The following is an 18019-nucleotide window of genomic DNA, read 5'->3' on the forward strand; positions in this document are numbered from 1 at the left end:
GGGGGTGTATATGAACAGTTAGCACATTTGAACATGATTAAGTGAGGAAAAGAATCTAGCCATATTATAGAGTGGTGTCCTCCTTCAGTGCTAAGAGTACCAATGATCAAGATACTATCACTATCTATAAAAACATCATCTTGCATTTTGAAATGAATGTAGTTTATTAACTTTTTGTATAACATTCAATAAAAAACATTTTTTCCTCTTTTAATGCTTATAAAATTTTCTATTGATATTCAACAAATCCTATGTTCCTAAATGTAATTATTATTTTATATTTTCCTACCGTTTGCCTTTTATTTATTGGGCACAACCAAGAAGTACATTTGAACATGATTGAGTGAGGGTACAAATCTAACTATATGATAATGATGGAGTACTCTGTTAATACCAAGAATATCAATGATTAAGGTACCATCACTACTTTAGAAAAACTTCATGAAGTTGAAATGAATTTTTTTTAATGAAAATAAAAATAAAAATATTAAACCATAGAGTCTATCATTACATCACGATCACAAAAAGTGTGTGATATCCCTAGTCTAGCATTGTTGGTCAATTCCCACATACACATCATAGTAGGATTAGAAACTTTGCATTTATACAAATATGAAATCGAGCTAAATTTAGAATGTATTTCCCAAACAATAAAATTCATGAATTTGAAATGGATGTTGTTTTCCAAATTTATATTATATTTTAATAAAATAATTTTTCCTTTCTAAGTGTGGGCCATGCCATGTCAAGTTTGATATGGCAGAGATGCAAGGACATCATGAGCAGGGGTGTGAGCCATGCTAGTTGGGTATGATAGAGTTTGCAGAATCAACAACAAAACCTGTCTTCTTCAAGGTGGCTTATAGAATTCAAGCGAAAGTCGAGATTCTTGGGATTGGGTGTGTCTTGTATTTTCCACATAATTATTATTGGGCTGGGTTTTAGGTCTATTACAAAATGAATAGTAGGTACTGGCACCAAACCCTAAACATACTGTTGGAGTTTAAATGGTAATTTAATTTAATTTAAATTATTATAAGATTCAAATTACCTTTTGGTTTATTGTGTATTTGACCATCTTTGTATCTTCTTGTACGATGTCTCATATGTTTATCTCTATGTATTCTCATAACATTTCCTGTATTTACAAATAATACTTAATATGGTATCTTCATTTTTAGGACTTTGTCTCTTCATCTTTGGGACTCTTTTACTTCACTTTATGAGAGTCTTTGTCTCTTCATTTTGAGGGACCTTATCTCTTCCTCTTCTTGTGAGAGACTTGAATGAGGGACCTTATCTCTTCCTCTTCTTGTGAAAGACTTGAATGAGAGACCTTATCTCTTCATTTCTTTTCTAGAAGTCTCTTTTCCTCTATAAATAGAGGGGATCTCTAAGCATTGTACACACCAATGACCAACTACAAAGTTCACTCAAGTTATAGTGTGTTGTGAGGATTGAAATATTGTTTTACTCTCATTTTGAGTGTTTATACTTAAGTGTATTTTGAGTTTTTTCATCTTTAATTTGAGCACAATGTTGGAGTACTCAAAGGGGTCTAGTAGTTGAGTGCACAATTGCTAGGAGTGCCATTGGGCTGTTTCATTTTGGAGGCCGATTTGTAACTCACCCGGTTGCACCATTGGGGGCGTCTACGATCTTAAGGAGAGTGTCAAGTAACACGACTCAGCCCGTCTATTTTGTTAACATATTTTGTTACAGGATTCCCAAGAATTTGTGGTTTGAAGATCTCTTGAAAGCTCAACAACCAAAGATGAGTGTGCTCTCTCAATATTCTGTTACACAATTTTTGTACACATACATTTCCTGTCTTCTTTTCAATATCCAATTCTTATAATTGCTACTATGTCTCATGAACAGGGGAAGAAATCGGGATGGGTTGTATACATTATTTTAAATGGGAATTGTGTCTTCCTGGCAGCTGACTATGTCTTGATAGGAAAAACTTTTGATGCATGTGCGTGGGCACTACATCATGGATTGAAGGAGTCAAACAAAGCAGGATGGAGCATTGCTGAGATCTGAGGAATGCAAGCAAATTAAAAGGGATCCTTTTTGCTGATAGCACCACACTGTGGCCTTCGAGCGCAACCGCACTGCCTTTTTTGCACATACCACCTCTAACCAATTTTTGGCTCAAACCAAACAATGACGTGGTACTTCTTTTGGGTTGTTTAGCACCTAAGGCAGTGAACTATTTGATTAGCTTTAATATCTCTCACCGAGGCATAGATATTCTAAAATATTTATTAATCTAAGTGTTTCTCCCTTTGCATTAAAAAAAAAAAAAAACTGTAATTGTTTGAGGATTGGAGATTCTTAGGGTTTCTTATATATTTTTTATGGGATAAAGTTTTCTATCCATGAAACTCCTATGCCAGAGACAGATATTTGATGTATTCAAGCATTCTTGTTGAATCACATTAAATTTCTTTATATCATGTATGCTTTTTTGTTTAGTTTCTTCCTCGTGGTTGTCAATTTGTGAATAAACACCAATTATTTCACCTGTAGCAGAGCCAACGAAAACAAATCTATTTTCACATGCCTATGTCAAGTCATAAAAGAAGCACTTTGTGAAAGAAAAGAACAGGATGAGCACTGTGTCATTGCTTTTGAGACTCGGCCCACAACAGCTGCTACTTTAATTCCTGTCTGGTTCCGTTTTAATGAACCCCCAAGAGACGCCATAAGGGTGGCTGAGAGGCTCTGTGAAGATGATAAAGGCAAGAGAAGAAGATAAAGTCTGGTGACAGTGGACGCGAGACACAAAAGTTAGATTAAAAGTGAGCTTTCCACACATGCTTCCCTCGACGTCTTCCAATGGTAATAGTATATCAAACCCTTCACAGCCCAGTACCAAGTACCAACCCCCACCACACAAAAATTTGGAGAGAAAAAAAAAAAGCGGGGTGGGCTCTAAGTTACGCATGGTTGTGCTGTACACTATCATGATACCTAATCCCAATTGTGAAATTTCCTTCCAAACTGAAACAAACAATGATGTATGCGTAATACGCACCCCTAACCTCATATTTTTGGCAGCTCGCCCATTGGAGAAGAGAAGAGGGAAAGCAGAGATTTATGAAGCCAATACTAAATACTACTGAGGAGTTTCGGCTTAATTGTGTACCTAGTACTGAGTACTGACTGGGTTTTCTGACTTTGTTCTTGGATTTCCTCGAATTGTTACTGGTTTGGATTATTTTTTTTTGCTGGGTACAGGGTACGGTTTCTTGAACTGTTTTTTATTTTCTCCCCTTTTTTTTTCCTCTTTCACTGGTTTTTCTAACCGTTCTATTGAACATATATATATATATATATATATATATATTCAGGAAGGTAGGAAAACTGCAGATGAGGTGAGTCTTGATTGAAATTCAGTAACTGTTGAAGTGGGTTCGGAATGTACTTGGTATTGGATCAGTTTTTTTTCCGAAGAACTGCGTGTCAGAGACCACTTCCTCGAGATACGGTTTGAGTGGAATCGACTAGATTGCATTTCTGGAAAGTGTAAACAGAGTTGGTAAATCTAGTTTTTTATTGGAATTGACAGAAGTTGTTGAACCTGAAGAGTCTGATGCATGCATTTTACTATCTATGGTGTTTGAGTTTGTCTCCAACCGGTAGCGAGCGGTAAGAAATCTAATTTCAAGGAACCGGATGAGGTTACTCACAACTCTGAGAGCGGTAAGAAATCTAATTTCAAGGAACCGGATGAGGTTACTCACAACTCTGAGATCTGGGTTTGTTTCGTTTGGTAGGAATCAGTAATGGGGTGCTTCTACTCGACGGCTTGCATCGAGGCAATACCCCAAACTCCAAGGGATTCTCAGATTAAAGGAGGTGAAAATGTCAGAGCAGCGGCGGGTTCCTCTCACTCCCCCGTTTCTTCCGATCAAGAAGAAGAGAGCGGGGATCAATTGAATCAGCTAAGCAGGGTTTCTTCACAGTTTCTACCTCCTGATGGGTCTCGTACAGTTAAGGTTCCTGCGGGAAAATATGAATTGAGGTATTCTTTTGTGTCCCAGAGAGGGTATTACCCAGAAGCACTTGACAAGGCAAACCAGGACAGTTACTGCATTTACACCCCATTTGGGTCTAGACCTGACGACCACTTCTTCGGGGTATTTGATGGGCATGGGGAATATGGAGCTCAGTGCTCGCACTTTGTGAAGAGGAAATTATGTGAGAATTTGCTTAAAAGTAGTCGTTTTCCTATGGATGCCATTGAGGCTTGCCATTCTGCCTTCTTGGCGACCAATTCACAGTTGCATTCCGATAATTATCAGAATCCACTCATCCAGTTGAATACAGAAGCTAATTCCATTCAAGTTCCTAGTTTTCAGTTTAAAAATTAGAGGACAGATTAGAGAAGAATGGAAGAAAAAATTAGAAAATACTCAGCATAGAAAAATAAACAATAACATATCTGAGAATTGCATACAGAATTACAGATAACAGATCAATGTATGTGTTTAAGGGAGTAAAGGCTGGCGGCTATCATTTACTTTTTTTAGTCTGAATATAACCAATTAGCCACTTCTTGTCTTCTTGAAAAGTGAAAACAATAATTAAGCAAAAAGCTTGTTAGCTAACTTCATTGCATCGGAAAGAATAAGTAAGAGTCTGAATTCTGAATACAATTATTATCACTAAAAGTCTAAAGCAAAATTAAAAATAAAGAAGGAAGAAGAAGGGAGAAAACACATAGCGTTGGAACTCGTAAGACTCACCGTAGGAAGAAAAAAAAACTGTTAAAGACTTGAGAGTTGTACGACTGTAACGACTCTCAAAGTCTTATTGTATGGCATATGATGAAGATGAAAGAAGGAAGAGGAAGGGAGAAGAAAGAAGAGAGAAAAAAAAGCGCACAAAGAGGATAAGAAAAATCAGAAAATAAAAAAATAAACAATAACATACCTAAAGAGAGTGGAAGGAACCGTTGCTGGAGGTCGCCGAAGGCTATCGGAGGAGAATAATAGTTGCCAGAGAAGAATCGAAGGAGGAGGGACGAGGGAGTGAGGGACCTCACTGTCGGCTGTGGGGTTTTTTCGATTTGGGGTTTTGCGATTTGGAGTGGAGAGAGATGTGATTTGGGAATTGGGGTTTTATCTTTTAAGTTATAAAGTTTTTGATCCAATGCATCACATGTGCATCAAAACTAATACACCTGCCAATGAAAAAATTTAATTTGGAATTTTCATCAAGCAATTATAAAACTGTTTAAAAAAAAAAAAAAAAACTATATGGCGACCGCCTTTGTCATAAGACGTCGCTTAAGGCGCCTTATAGAGCCTTACAACATAAGGCGGGCACCTTACAACATCAGGCGGTCGCCATAGCCACATCACATAAGGCAGAGCACTGCCTTATCATCTCTAGACCGCATCAGCGCCAAAGCGTCGCCTTACCAGCGCCTAGGCGACACCTTAAAAACTATGCTTCCCACTAGATTTTTCAAGATTTGGTAACAGGGAAGACAATTGGATGTGGCAAGGTGTAAGGTGGTCTCTATTTGCTTGATGATGGTTGTCTCCCTACAACTGCAGTTTCTACTACTCATCAGCAACACTTTGTTTCCTCTGATCTGCAACAATGACATTTACATTTATGACACCCTCCACTTGGGACATTATCTCTTTTATTTTCGCAACTAATTAAGCAAAGTAATAGGGATAATTTTTTTTTTTTGTGAAGCTTGTCCTCTGGCTAAACATACTCATTCCAGTTGTTTTCCATTAAATAAAAGAAGTTCTTCAATATTCTATTTGATTCACTCGGATTTTTGGGGTCTGCCTCCCCTAACATCTATTTCTGGAAAACGATGGTTTGGGTCTTTCATCGATTGTTACTCACGCACAATGTGGGTGTATATAATGCAACACAAGAGTGAGGTATTCAGTTGTTTTCAGTGCTTTCATAAGATGATTCAGACACAATTCAATGCTACTTTGAAAATTCTTTGAAGTTATAATGGAACGGAGTACATGGAGGGACAGTATCATAAGTACCTTGCTGATCATAGGATTATACATCAGACTAGATACTTTGGTACTCCAGCTTAGAATAAAGTGGCTGAACGTAAGAACCGGCATTTACTAGACATTGCCCATGCAATGATGTTTGCCAGATAGGTCCCATCTCAGTACTGGAGTGATGCTGTCCTCACTGTTGCCTACTTGATTAACCACATGCTAACTCGAGTTCTTGGTTCCCAGATTCCTGTTGATGTTCTAAAAGGGGATTCATCATTCTTGGTTCCTTAAAAAATATTTGGGTATGCTTGTTATGCTCAAGATCATTACTCACTAGGGAAATTGGAACCTCGTAGTATCAAGTGTATTATTTTGGGTTATTTCCCTACACAGAAAGGATACAAATATTACCAGCCTCCTATTCGGCATTCTATAGTCACCATAGATGTTGTGTTTCATGAGTCTGTTGGTTATTACTCGCCACCTCTTCAGGGTGAGTCAGGTATTGATAGTGAAGAGATGACTCCGGATTTGCCAAATCAACTTGCTCCATCAGTGTATCCACCATCCTCCTTTGAAGAGAGTTAGGGGACATAAATTTTTGTTCCAGCTCAAAGGAGAGAGATCACTGTTCCAACTTAGGGGGAGATGACTCTTGTCCAGCATACTATTGAAGAATTTCAGAGGTAGATCAATAATTCCACTCTTCAGGTGTATCATAGGGGCCACACCAAAAACAAGAAATTTTAGACCACTAGCACTACTACGAACACCTTTACACATCCCTTCTCCAGCTCTAGATCTAGAGCCTACTAAGCTTGACACGTCATCAAGTACAACTCTTTCTGACCAACCTATTACTCTTAGGAAAGGTATTAGGACTTGTACTCAACATTCAATATCTCATGTTGTCTCTTATGATTCCCTTTCTCCCTCCTATCGTGTATTTATGTCCTCTCTTTCTTCTGTTTGTGGTCACTAGGATTGGCAGGAAAAGCTTGCAGATGGAAAATAGAATGCAACAATGGTGGAAGAAAAAGGAGCCCTAAAAAAGAATGATACATGGGAACTTGTGATTCTTCCTCCTAGAAAGAGACTAGTTGGGTGTAAATGGGTGTTCGCGATAAAGGAAAAATTGGATGGGTTAGTGGACAAGTACAAGCTAGGTTGGTGCTTAAAGGGTTTACTCAGACATATGGAATCAACTCTAGGAGACGTTTGCACCAGTTGCTAAGTTGAACTTTGTGCAAGTTTTACTCTCATGTGCTATGAATCTGGGATGGGATCTCCAACAATTTGATGTTAAGAATGCTTTCCTTCATGTAGAGCTCTATGAGGAATTGTGCATGGATATTCCACCAAGATTCTCCAGTAAGGAAACGGAGGGTAAGGCTTGCAAGTTGAAGACTGCTCTCTATGGGTTGAAATAGTCACCTTGGGCATGGTTTGGAAGGTTTCACAAGGCAATGATCTCTGTGAGATACAGGCAGAGCAATGTTGACCACACATTGTTCATAAAAAAGTCTATGCTAATAGAGTTACTATGCTCACTGTCTATGGGGATGACATTATGGTAACAGGAGATGACAGCGTTGAGAGCTTTTTTGGTCGAGAGTTTGAGATAAAAGATCTTAGAAAACTAAGGTACTTTCTTGGGATTGAAGTTACTTGGTCTTTTAAAGGCATTTTTCTTTCGCGAAGGAAGTACATCCTTGATCTGTTATCTGAAACTAGATTGTTTGTTTGTCATCCTTCAGATACTCCTGTGGAAGCTAACACTCGGGCCTCGGCTCAAGGAAAAGGAGGGTGAACAAGTGGACAAAGGCTGTTATCAACAGTTTGTTGGAAAGTTGATCTATCTCTCCTACACACGGCCTGATATTGCTGTGGCTGTTAGCTTGGTATTTCAGTATATGCATGATCCTTATTCCTCCCGCATGGAGGCAGTTACACGTATCTTAAGGTACTTGAAGTCAGTTCCGAGAAAAGGGTTCCTTTTATCTTCTCATGATCATTTTAGATTTGAAGCCTATATAGATGTTGATTGGGCTGGTTCACCTGATAGAAAGTCCGTCTCAGGTTATTGTACCTTTGTGGGTGGGAATCTCTTCACTTAACGCAGAAAGAAGAAAAATGTGGTGGCTAAGTCTAATGCTGAAGCAGAGTTTCGTGCTATGGCATAGGGGATTTTATGCATATAAGTCACTTAATAAGCTTATTTTATTAGAAATAAGCCTTAGGTTGGGTTATATATGTGTTGGACCTTTGATCTCATGGGTTTTCTTTGTAATGAGTCACTTTAATGGGCCTAAAATATGGGTAGAAAATATGAAAACGAGATTTAATTCATTAGTTTAGTTAGAGTTCTGTTTTGAGTCTATTTTCTTTATTATTTCAATTTTTTAGTCAGTTTAGGTTTCTCAATTAGTTAACGATTGGGTTAGGCCTTTCTTTTTTAGTATTTGAGTCAGTTTTGAGTCTTCTATGTAAGTTTGTAAGGGGTTACAACATTGAACACGAATTTGATTGAATAAAAAAAAAAGAAAGCTTTGTGCCGGAGAGTTGTGAGGTGCAGTGCTGTGAGATGCCCTAGGGAAGATGCTCGACCCAACTTATTCCCCTACCCCATTCTTCCCTTCATTTTCTATTTTTTGTTTTGTTCATACTATCCCTAGATCTGGTTTTTATTGAATTTACTAAAGATCCTACCTGGGATTGGATCACTTGTGAACCAATCTTACATCAGTTGTGTTAATCGAAAGAATGGGAGAATGTTTGTGTATCTTTAACTGATCACACAAGTCCCTTATTTATACTATAAAATCATGATAGAGTCGTGATAAAGTCATCATAGGAGTCATGACTATCATGATAGAGTCATGGTAGGAGTACAACAGAAAAATAAAGTATTTACGATTATACCCCCCAACCACCCCACTCTTATTAGGATCTGTGGAGGGGGGAAAACCCTTATGTGCCCCTGCAGCACACTAATCCTTATTCTAACACTCCCCCTCAAGTTGGTGCATAGATGTCACACATACCCAACTTGACCAAACTAGGATGGAACAACTTTCCAACCAGTCCTTTAGTGAACACATCTGCTAGTTGATCACCAGACTTTACAAAAGGAACATAAATCAAACCAGCATCCAACTTCTCTTTGATGAAGTGCCTATCAATCTCCACGTGCTTGGTTTGGTCATGCTATACTGGATTATGAGCAACACTGATAGCAGCGTTGTTATCGCAATAAAGCATCATAGGAAGACGAACATGTACACCAATATCATCCAAAAATTATACACAACCATAGTAACTCACAAATCCCATGTGCCATGGCACAAAATTCTGCTTCAGCACTAGATCTAGCCACCACATTTTGCTTCTTGCTGTGCTAGGTGACAAGATTCCCTCCTACAAAGGTATAATAACTAGAGATAAGACTTCCTATCAGGTGGGCCAGCCCAATGAGCATCTGTATAAGCTTCAATTCGGAGGTGATCATGAGGAGATAAGAGGATTCCTATTCCTGAAGTTGACTTCAAGTATCGTAAGATACGCATAACAATTTCCATATGAGAGGAATAAGGATCATGCATAAACTGACTGACCAAACTTACAGCCACAACAATGTCAGGTCATGTATGTTAGATATATTAGTTTTCCTACCAACCGTTGGTAGCGGCCTTTGTCAACTGGTTCACCCTCTTGTTCCTTGAGTCGGTGATTAGCTTCTATAGGAATATCAAAAGGATGACAACACAACATACCTGTCTCGGACAGCAGATCAAGGATGTACTTCCTTTGAGAGAGAAAGATGCCTTTTGAGGACCTGGCAACTTCAATTCCAAGAAAGTACCTTAACTTTTTGAGATCCTTTATCTTAAATTCTTTGCCCAGAAAACCCTTGAGGTGATCAATCTTAGTGCTATCATTTCCTGTTACCACGATGTCATCCACATAGACAATGAGTATAGTAACTTTTTCACCAGATCTCTTTTATGAACATTGTGTGGCCAACATTACTCTGCTTATAATCCACAGATGTCATAGCCTTGTGAAATCTTGCAAACCACTCTCTAGGTGACTGCTTCAAACCATAGAGAGCACATTTCAACTTACAAACCTTGTCTTAAGTTCTTGTGCTAGAGAAACCTGGTGGAATTTCCATATAAACTTCCTCATCAAGCTCTCCATGGAGGAAAGCATTCTTTACATCAAGTTGTTTGAGTTCCCATCCTAGGTTCACAGCATATAAGAGTAACACTCGCACATAGGTCAACTTAGCAACTGGTGCAAATGTCTCTTGGTAGTCGATTCCATAAGTCTGAGTGAGCCTTTTAACCACTAGCCTTGCCTTGTATCTGTCAACAAAACCATCGATCTTCTGTTTTACCATAAACACCCACTTGCAGCCAACAGGTCTCTTCCCAAGTGGAAGTCACAAGTTCCCATGTAGCATTCCTTTTTAAGGCATCCCTTTCTTCCTCCATTGCAGTCTTCCATTTTTTTTTCTACAAGAGCTTCCTACTAATTCTTAGGGACACAAGTAGATGAAAGAGAAGACACAAAAGAGGGAGAAAGGGAATCATATGAAACAACATGAGATATAGGGTGTTTAGTACATGTCCTAGTGCTTTTTCTGAGGGCAGTAGGTTGATCAGAAGGAAAGATTATACCTGAAGTACGAGGCTCAGTCGGTTTTGGATCCAGGGCTGACGACGGGATGTGTAAAGGTGCTGTTGTAGTGGTGATGGTCTGAAGTTGCTTATTTTTTGTGTGTCCCCTACTATAAACTTGAAGAGTGGAGTCATCAATTTGTCTTTTTAATTCACCAATGGTTCTCTAAACTGGAGTCATCTCGCCTTGTGTTGGAACAATAGGAGTCATCCACCCCTGAGTTGGAACAATAGGTTTTGCCCCTTCACTATCTTGTGGAGCATGAGGATCCTGAGGTGATGATGATGGGTATACTGGTGGAGCAAGAAGATGCAGAGTCATCTCTTCTTCACCAGTAACTCCAGACTCCCCCTGAAGAGGTGACGATAAATAATAACCAACAGATTCATGAAACACAACATCCATTGTTACTATTGTATGCCGGGTAGGAGGATGGTAACACTTGTATCCTTTCTTTATAGGAGAGTAACCCAGAAAGATACACTTTGTATTTTGAGGTTCCAATTTTCCTAGTGAATGATGATCCCTAGCATAGCAGACACACCCAAAAGTCTTTAGAGAAACCAGGAAGAATGTAGTCCCTCGAAGAACCTCAACAGGAGTTTGAGATTTGAGGACACAAGTTGGCATATGATTGATAAGGTAGGCTGTTGTGAGGACAGCATCACTCCAATACTGAGATGGAACCTGTCTAGCAAAAATCATGGCTCGAGCAATATCCAGCAAGTGTTTATTCTTGCGTTCAGCCACACCATTTTGAGGAGGAGTGTCAACACAGCTAGTGTGATGAAGAATCCTATGATCAACTAGGTATTTTTGAAACTGACCCTCCATGTACTTTTTTCCATTATCAGTACGCAGAATTTTCAAAGTTCCATTAAACTGAGTCTGAATCATTTTATGGAATTGCTGAAAACAACTGAACACTTCACTTTTTTGCTGCATCACGTAGATCCAAGTAGTTCTAGAGTGACACTCAATAAAGGACACGAACCACCTTTTCCCAGAAATAGATGTCTGACGAGATGGACTCTATACATCAAAGTGAACCAAATGAAAAATAGAAGAGCTTCTTTTATTTAAAAGTAAATAACTGGAACGAGTCTGTTTAGCCAGAGTACAAGCCTCACAAAAGAGTTCATCCCTAGTACATGATTTAACTAAATGCGGAAATAAAAGAGATAAGGTCCCAATTGGTGGGTGTCCCAAACGACAATGCCATTGAATCAATTCAGAAGTAGCAGTGTGTAGTTGATGAGGTGTTGTTGATGCTGCAACAGTAGGGAGATAACCATCATCAAGCAAATAAAGACCACCCTGCACCTTACCACATCCAATTGTCTTCCCTGTTTCCAGATCCTAGAAAATGCAGTGGGAAGGAAAAAAATGTTACTTTACAGTTTAGGTCCTTAGTAAGATTACTAATGGATAGCAAATTAGTAGTAAAATAAGGGATATGTAAAACTGAAGACAGAGTTATAAAAGGAGAACACTTAATAGAGCCCTTTCCGGAGATAGATGATATGGTGCCATCTGCTACCCTAAATTTATCTCTGCATGAGGTGGGTGAATACTGGTGAAATAAACTGAAGGAACCAGTTATATGATCAGTCGCACTAGAGTCAATGATCCAGGGAGTGGAGACGATTGATGCACAATGACCACCAAATAAAATGCCTGAGTGAGCAAAATTGGAACATGAAGGGACTGAATTGGCAAGAGTTGAAGAATTAGAAGCCTTAAGCATACGTCTGAAAGCCTGGAGTTCCTCTTGGGAGAGTTTCATATCAGTTGTAGGGAGTGTCCACAGTCTCAGCATGATGGGCTTTAGTTTTGGATCGACCCCGAGCACGCTTTGCCTTAAAATCAGCAGGTTTTCCATGGAGCTTCCAACAGTTGGCCTTAGTATGGTATGGTCTATGGCAGTGTTCACATTTAACAATCTCCTTGGTAGAATCACCAGTTTGATTTGCTTCTTCAAAGGTAATAGTGGTTCTAGTCTATAGAGCTGATTTTTCAGTAGGAGTATGTAGCATCGGGATATGACGACATTCCTCCGTATAAACCATAGCAAATGACTATTCCAAAGTAGGGAAGGGAGATTTGCTAAGTATCTGAACACGAATTTGATCATACTCGACATTTAAGCCTGCTAAGAAATCATTCCCTAGTTGCTCATAAGTTTCCTTGGCAGCAGCCCAAATCTGAGAAGCAGTATCTAATAGCAAAAATCCTCAAGAAATAGATTGATGAATAGAACCTATCAAGTAAGACATTACCAAGGAGTCATTAGTGACCCATTTATCCTGTGGGGTACCCTCTTCAAAGGGTTTCTTCAATTTCCCTGTAATGTGTCCAGTGAGACCTCTACCAGTAATGGTAAGATATGTAGATCTGGACCAGACAAGGTAATTAGTTCCGTCCAATTTCACAGAGTTAGTCTCAAAAGGCATGTAGTCATTGCGACTTTGTCCATTAGACCCAGAGGTCACAGTAGTTACTTCAGACATGATTGAACTAGTAAAAAATCGACAATGAGAAAGAGAAATACCAGAACTTCAAAATCATCCGTCAGAAAGCGTCTATACTTGGATTGAATTGCCCAGTAAGGGTAGTGAGGTACTCCAAATAATATTATGGTTGATGAAGAACTGTTGAGATAAGAAAATTAGGGTTTGGGGAGAAAACCCTAATTATCAAAGAAGATGGGAGATTTGATTCAGAGACTTGGCAGATGGGGCCACAAGTCTGACTTGGCAGATGGGGCCACAAGTCTGATCGATCTCCTCTGTAATGGTAATGATGATCCCCTAAAAAATTCAGCCAATTCTAAGGAGGGAAGGTGAAGGTCTATTGAGAAACTGAACACCTAGATAAAAAATTAGGCTATGATACCATGTTAACAGAAAGAATGGGAGAATGCTTGTGTATCTTTAACTGATCACACAAGTCCGTTATTTATAATATAAAATCATGATAGAGTCATGGTAGGAGTACAATAGAAGAATAAGTATTTACAATTATACCCCCATCCAACTACCCCACTCTAATTAGGGTATGTGTAGGGGGAAAACCTTAATGTGCCCCTGTAACACACTAATCCTTATTCTAACAAGTTGGTATCAAGGCCTATCATGGTTAGCATAGACGATCTCTACAAGGAGGTGATAAGATTATCAGACCGTATGACTGCTTTTGAGAAAAAGTTTGATGCCTAGTTTGGTCTCTTTTACCTTCCACCTCCAAAGGATACTGCTAAGATTAAAGAAATTCTGAAGGAGGTACAACAAGAAACAAATAGTCCTCCTAAAGAAGTCTATGTTGAGGGATTCAAAGCAGAGACAATCGAGTTGACTGTAAATGACCACCATGAATTACCCGACGAGATCGAGGTTGCAGTAAAATTTGAAGAGGTTGAAGGTGCATATGTAGATGACCCAATGGATACATCTGACAATGTTGAGGTTGCACATGTGGAGTTCATCATCCCATTGAAGTATCTAGAAGGTCGTCCCCCTCACATTCAAGGCTACATTCGTTTCTTCAAAGAATTGCCTGAATTTTACTATGGACTGTAGCTTAACCTTCATCGCACCAAGATGGTCATTCTCATGTTCAAAACTCGGGGTTGAATTTTTTTTTTTTTTAAGTGGTGGAGAATTGATGCAGGCAAGCCACTTAATGGGCTTATTTTATTGGAAATAAGTCTTGGGTTGGGCTATGTATGTGTTGGGCCTTTGATCCCATGGGTGTTCTTTGTAATAGGCCACTTTAATTGACCTAGAAAGATGGTTAGAAAGTAGGAAAACGAGATTTAATTCATTATTTTAGGTAGAATTCTGTTTTGAATCTATTTTCTTTGTTATTTCAGTTTTCTAGTCAATTTAGGTTTCACAATTAGTTAAGGATTGGGTTAGGCATTTCCTTTTTAGTGTAAGGGGCTACAACATTGAACACGAATTTAATTGAATGAAGAAAAAAAGTAAGCTTTGTGCTGGAGAACTGTGAGATGCAATGCTGTGAGAGACAGCTTGGGTGAGATGCCCTAGGGAAGAGTGAGATGCTCGACCCAACCTATTCCCCTACCCCATTCTTCCCTTCATTCTTTATTTTCAGTTTTGTTCATACTATATGTCCCTAAATCTGATTTTTATTGAATTCACTAAAGATTCTACCTGGGATTGGATAACTTGTGAAGCAATCTTACATCAGGAATTGTGAGTTGTTGTGGTTACGCACACTGTTAGATGATATTGGTGTATTTTTTCGTCTTTCTATGATGCTCTACTATGATAACAAGGTTGCTACCAGTATTGCTCATAATCTAGTACAACATGACCGTACCAAATATGTGGAGATTGACATGCACTTCATCAAAGAGAAGTTGGATGCTGGTTTTATTTGTATTCCCTTTGTGTCTAGTGATCAGTTAGTTGATGTGTTCACTAAAGGGTTAGTCGGAGAGGTGTTTCATCATTATTTAGTCAAGCTGGGCATGTGTGATATCTATGCACCAACTTAAGGGAGAATGTTAAATATATGTTTAAGTGTGCTGCAGGGGCACTAGGGTATTTCCCCCCCTCCATTGACCCTATTTAGTGTAGGGCGGTTGGATGGGGGGTATGCTTGTAAATGGGGTATACTTTTAATTCTTTTTTAGTTTTATGACTCTTTTTCTTATTATAAATAAAGGGCTTATGTGATCGGTTAGATCATTCAAGCATTCACCCCCATTCATACTGTTAACAATGTATCAAGCATAAACACTAAAATGTAAAACACCATAATGAGATAAGAGCATTCAATTGAAATATTATAAATGATGAAGTTTTTTAGATGTAGTAATAGTTTAATGCCATTAAGATTGTCGGAGTGGTTCAAACTCATAGCTGGAAGGGTCTTCAAGAATAGGAGCGACTAGAATGATGTTATGTACCAACCGAACATAGGCACAATAGTGACCCTGGTCGAAATAGTTATAGTAATGTCTCTCCCACTTAGTAGATCTGGTGTAATCTACTAGATATAATTTTTCCAAAGCAATAGAACTTGGTTTGAGGAAGAAATGAAATTTTTTTTTGCAAAAATAATGATGTAAACATGTAAAGAGAGGAAAGAAAAAGAACTAGGTTATCTTCTGCAATAGTCATCCTACAATGTCCACTAAGTTAATGTCAACAATATTTCCAGTTCGTTTTGTTTGATGTATTTTTTAGATCTTAGTGGAAGGTTTCTCTCATTAGCACGTGTTCAATATCCTTCTCCCCCTCCCTTCATAAAATTGACTGATTTAATTGTTCAGAAGTGTTGTTCCATGCAATATTTGTACATCACCCAACTGGAGATACTCTGGTTCACAGCATCCTTGGCATGTATCCAAGTGATGTTATTTCTGGCACTGACACTATTCATGCTTAATTTCTATAAAATTTTCTCTATATACAGAAGAATGAGGCCCGTGGGGAGTATTCTTTATTATTAATTTTTTTTTATGAGACATCAGTAGTTGCATTGATGCTGCAGAATTCCCTAAAACGAGAGGTCTTTAACACATCCATTGAATAACAGTTGTTGTTGTATAAAATGTTTACCTATATTTAAAAGGGAAAAAGAAAAAAAAGGGTGGACAGGGGATGGCAACCAATGTTTTTGTTTCTGTATTTGCTAGTGGAAGTCATTTGATTTCTGCTGTTTGGTGCCTCGTGAAACATATCAATGGCTTTCAACAGTGCATCATGTTCTTTTCGTATTCTATAGATCACACCTTTTGAACTAGTGCTCTCAACTTGCAGGAGTGGAATATCTTGTCATTTTCAAAAGTGTAATATGCCATTTAGTTTCGGAATTTTTTAGTGATCGTCACGTAATGAGATAATGGGATCATTGCTGGATAATTGGTTACATCTATCTTGTCACTTTCAAAAGTTTAATTTGCCATTTAGTTACAGAATTTTGTAGTGATTGTCACGTAATGAGATAATGGGATCATTGCTGGATAAATGGTTTACATTTATCTTGTTAGTATGGTTTACTGGTTTACCTTCGTTATGCATGAAAACTCTACCTCCAGTCACGAATGACTTGTGTTGTATCCTTGAATCGCAGTTGCATGCCACAGTGATGAATGCAAGACACAGGAAATGGTATTTTTACAGTGTTAATGTTTCTATATTTATTTATTTATTTTTAGTTCTGATATTTTATATTCGTGATCTTGGGCCTTGAGGGTCCGTCGGATGCTTTCTATGAACGGATATTCTATGGGAAATGAAATGTTCAGGAAGACAAGGACAAAAAGGTTCGACTCATTCGATGCACAGGGCATTGTCAGACAACATGGGTCTGAGGAATGGGGGGAGTATCTTATCCGAGAAGCACATCTTTCGCAAAGGTTCGTGGTTGATGACAATGGATATTATCACTGCTGTGCTTCAATGCCCTTTCCTGAGAACATGCAAATAGAATGATTTTTCCACCTTGGAAGGAATCTTGAGGTTCTCTTTTGTGTTCGGTATGTTGTAAAACTAGAGAAGGGTCTATCTATCGACGGGATTTTCTTAAGCATTTTATGTTTATGTACTGTTTAGAGATGTAGTTAGTTGATTTGTCATTATATTTTCCTTGCATAGCCGTAGTTATTTAAAAAGACCTAAACCCTACTCACAAGTGATGTGCAGATTACATTTTCTGATTGCACTAATTTTATATTTCCGAATAGGATACTGAACCTAGGCACGGCAGTGTCCCTTTACTTTCCTTAAAGATGAGAAATATGCCGATGCTAAGAAAGCTGGTCCCTACTCCTACAACTACAATGTGATATGCCTCAGCATAGACTATTGGGATTCATTATTGAATGGGTCTTTCCCCTGCTTTTGTTTTTAGGTGGGATGGGGTGGGGTTATGATTAAACTGTTGGTACCTACCAGTGTTTTTGGACGGTGGAAGAGAACAATTACAAGGCTCCTAGGAATAGAGCTGAAGGTTAATACATGGTGCATGTCCTTTTCATGGTTTTTGTTTACTGTAGTCACTGTTGATGCCGGTCCAGATCGACCTGAATCTTTCAATGATTTTGCCCCTATATATATATATATAATTTTTCTTTTAACCCTTGATTTGTACCATTACACTGATAGGGGATTGGCCAGGAATCAGTATGTTGATATTGATACAAATTGGCCGATTTTATGTCGATTCCTCAAACCATAGTCCTTTTCCTAACAGGCAAATGTTTGTCTTCATGGCTGACTTAATGTGGTACTTCTGCGTTGGATACCAAATTTTGACTGCAATCATAAACACACCCCTTCAATGTATAGGCTTGCATCCTCTCT

General features: G+C 38.5%; 2 protein-coding genes and 1 long non-coding RNA gene across 7 annotated transcripts; all 3 read left to right on the plus strand.

Moving 5' to 3' along the window:
- The first annotated feature begins 28 nt into the window (after positions 1 to 28).
- LOC122067099 lies at positions 29 to 4765 on the plus strand. Of its 4 annotated transcripts, none has more exons than XR_006136583.1 (3): positions 29 to 2177; positions 2539 to 3247; positions 3360 to 4765. It is a non-coding gene; the product is annotated as an uncharacterized LOC122067099 (long non-coding RNA). The 4 variants fall into 4 exon arrangements; XR_006136584.1 differs by having other exon boundaries at positions 2539 to 2847; positions 3067 to 4765; XR_006136582.1 differs by having other exon boundaries at positions 2536 to 4765.
- Positions 4766 to 7023: 2258 nt separating this feature from the next.
- On the plus strand, positions 7024 to 8182 carry LOC122067100. Its single transcript, XM_042630948.1, has 5 exons — positions 7024 to 7165; positions 7326 to 7385; positions 7580 to 7662; positions 7757 to 7962; positions 8122 to 8182. The coding sequence occupies exons 1-5, from the start codon at positions 7024 to 7026 to the stop codon at positions 8180 to 8182; spliced, it is 552 nt and encodes a 183-aa protein (XP_042486882.1).
- Positions 8183 to 16489: 8307 nt separating this feature from the next.
- Positions 16490 to 17301, plus strand: LOC122067097. 2 transcript variants are annotated; one of them, XM_042630944.1, is made up of 2 exons: positions 16490 to 16825; positions 16909 to 17301. In XM_042630944.1, exons 1-2 carry the CDS (start codon positions 16662 to 16664, stop codon positions 17147 to 17149), a joined length of 405 nt encoding a protein of 134 aa, XP_042486878.1. In that variant the 5' UTR covers positions 16490 to 16661; the 3' UTR covers positions 17150 to 17301. The 2 variants fall into 2 exon arrangements, with proteins under 2 accessions (XP_042486878.1, XP_042486879.1); XM_042630945.1 differs by having other exon boundaries at positions 16493 to 16825; positions 16963 to 17301.
- Positions 17302 to 18019: the final 718 nt, after the last annotated feature.

Source organism: Macadamia integrifolia, unplaced genomic scaffold, assembly GCF_013358625.1.
Source record: "Macadamia integrifolia cultivar HAES 741 unplaced genomic scaffold, SCU_Mint_v3 scaffold2710, whole genome shotgun sequence".
NCBI classification, from domain to species: domain Eukaryota; kingdom Viridiplantae; phylum Streptophyta; class Magnoliopsida; order Proteales; family Proteaceae; genus Macadamia; species Macadamia integrifolia.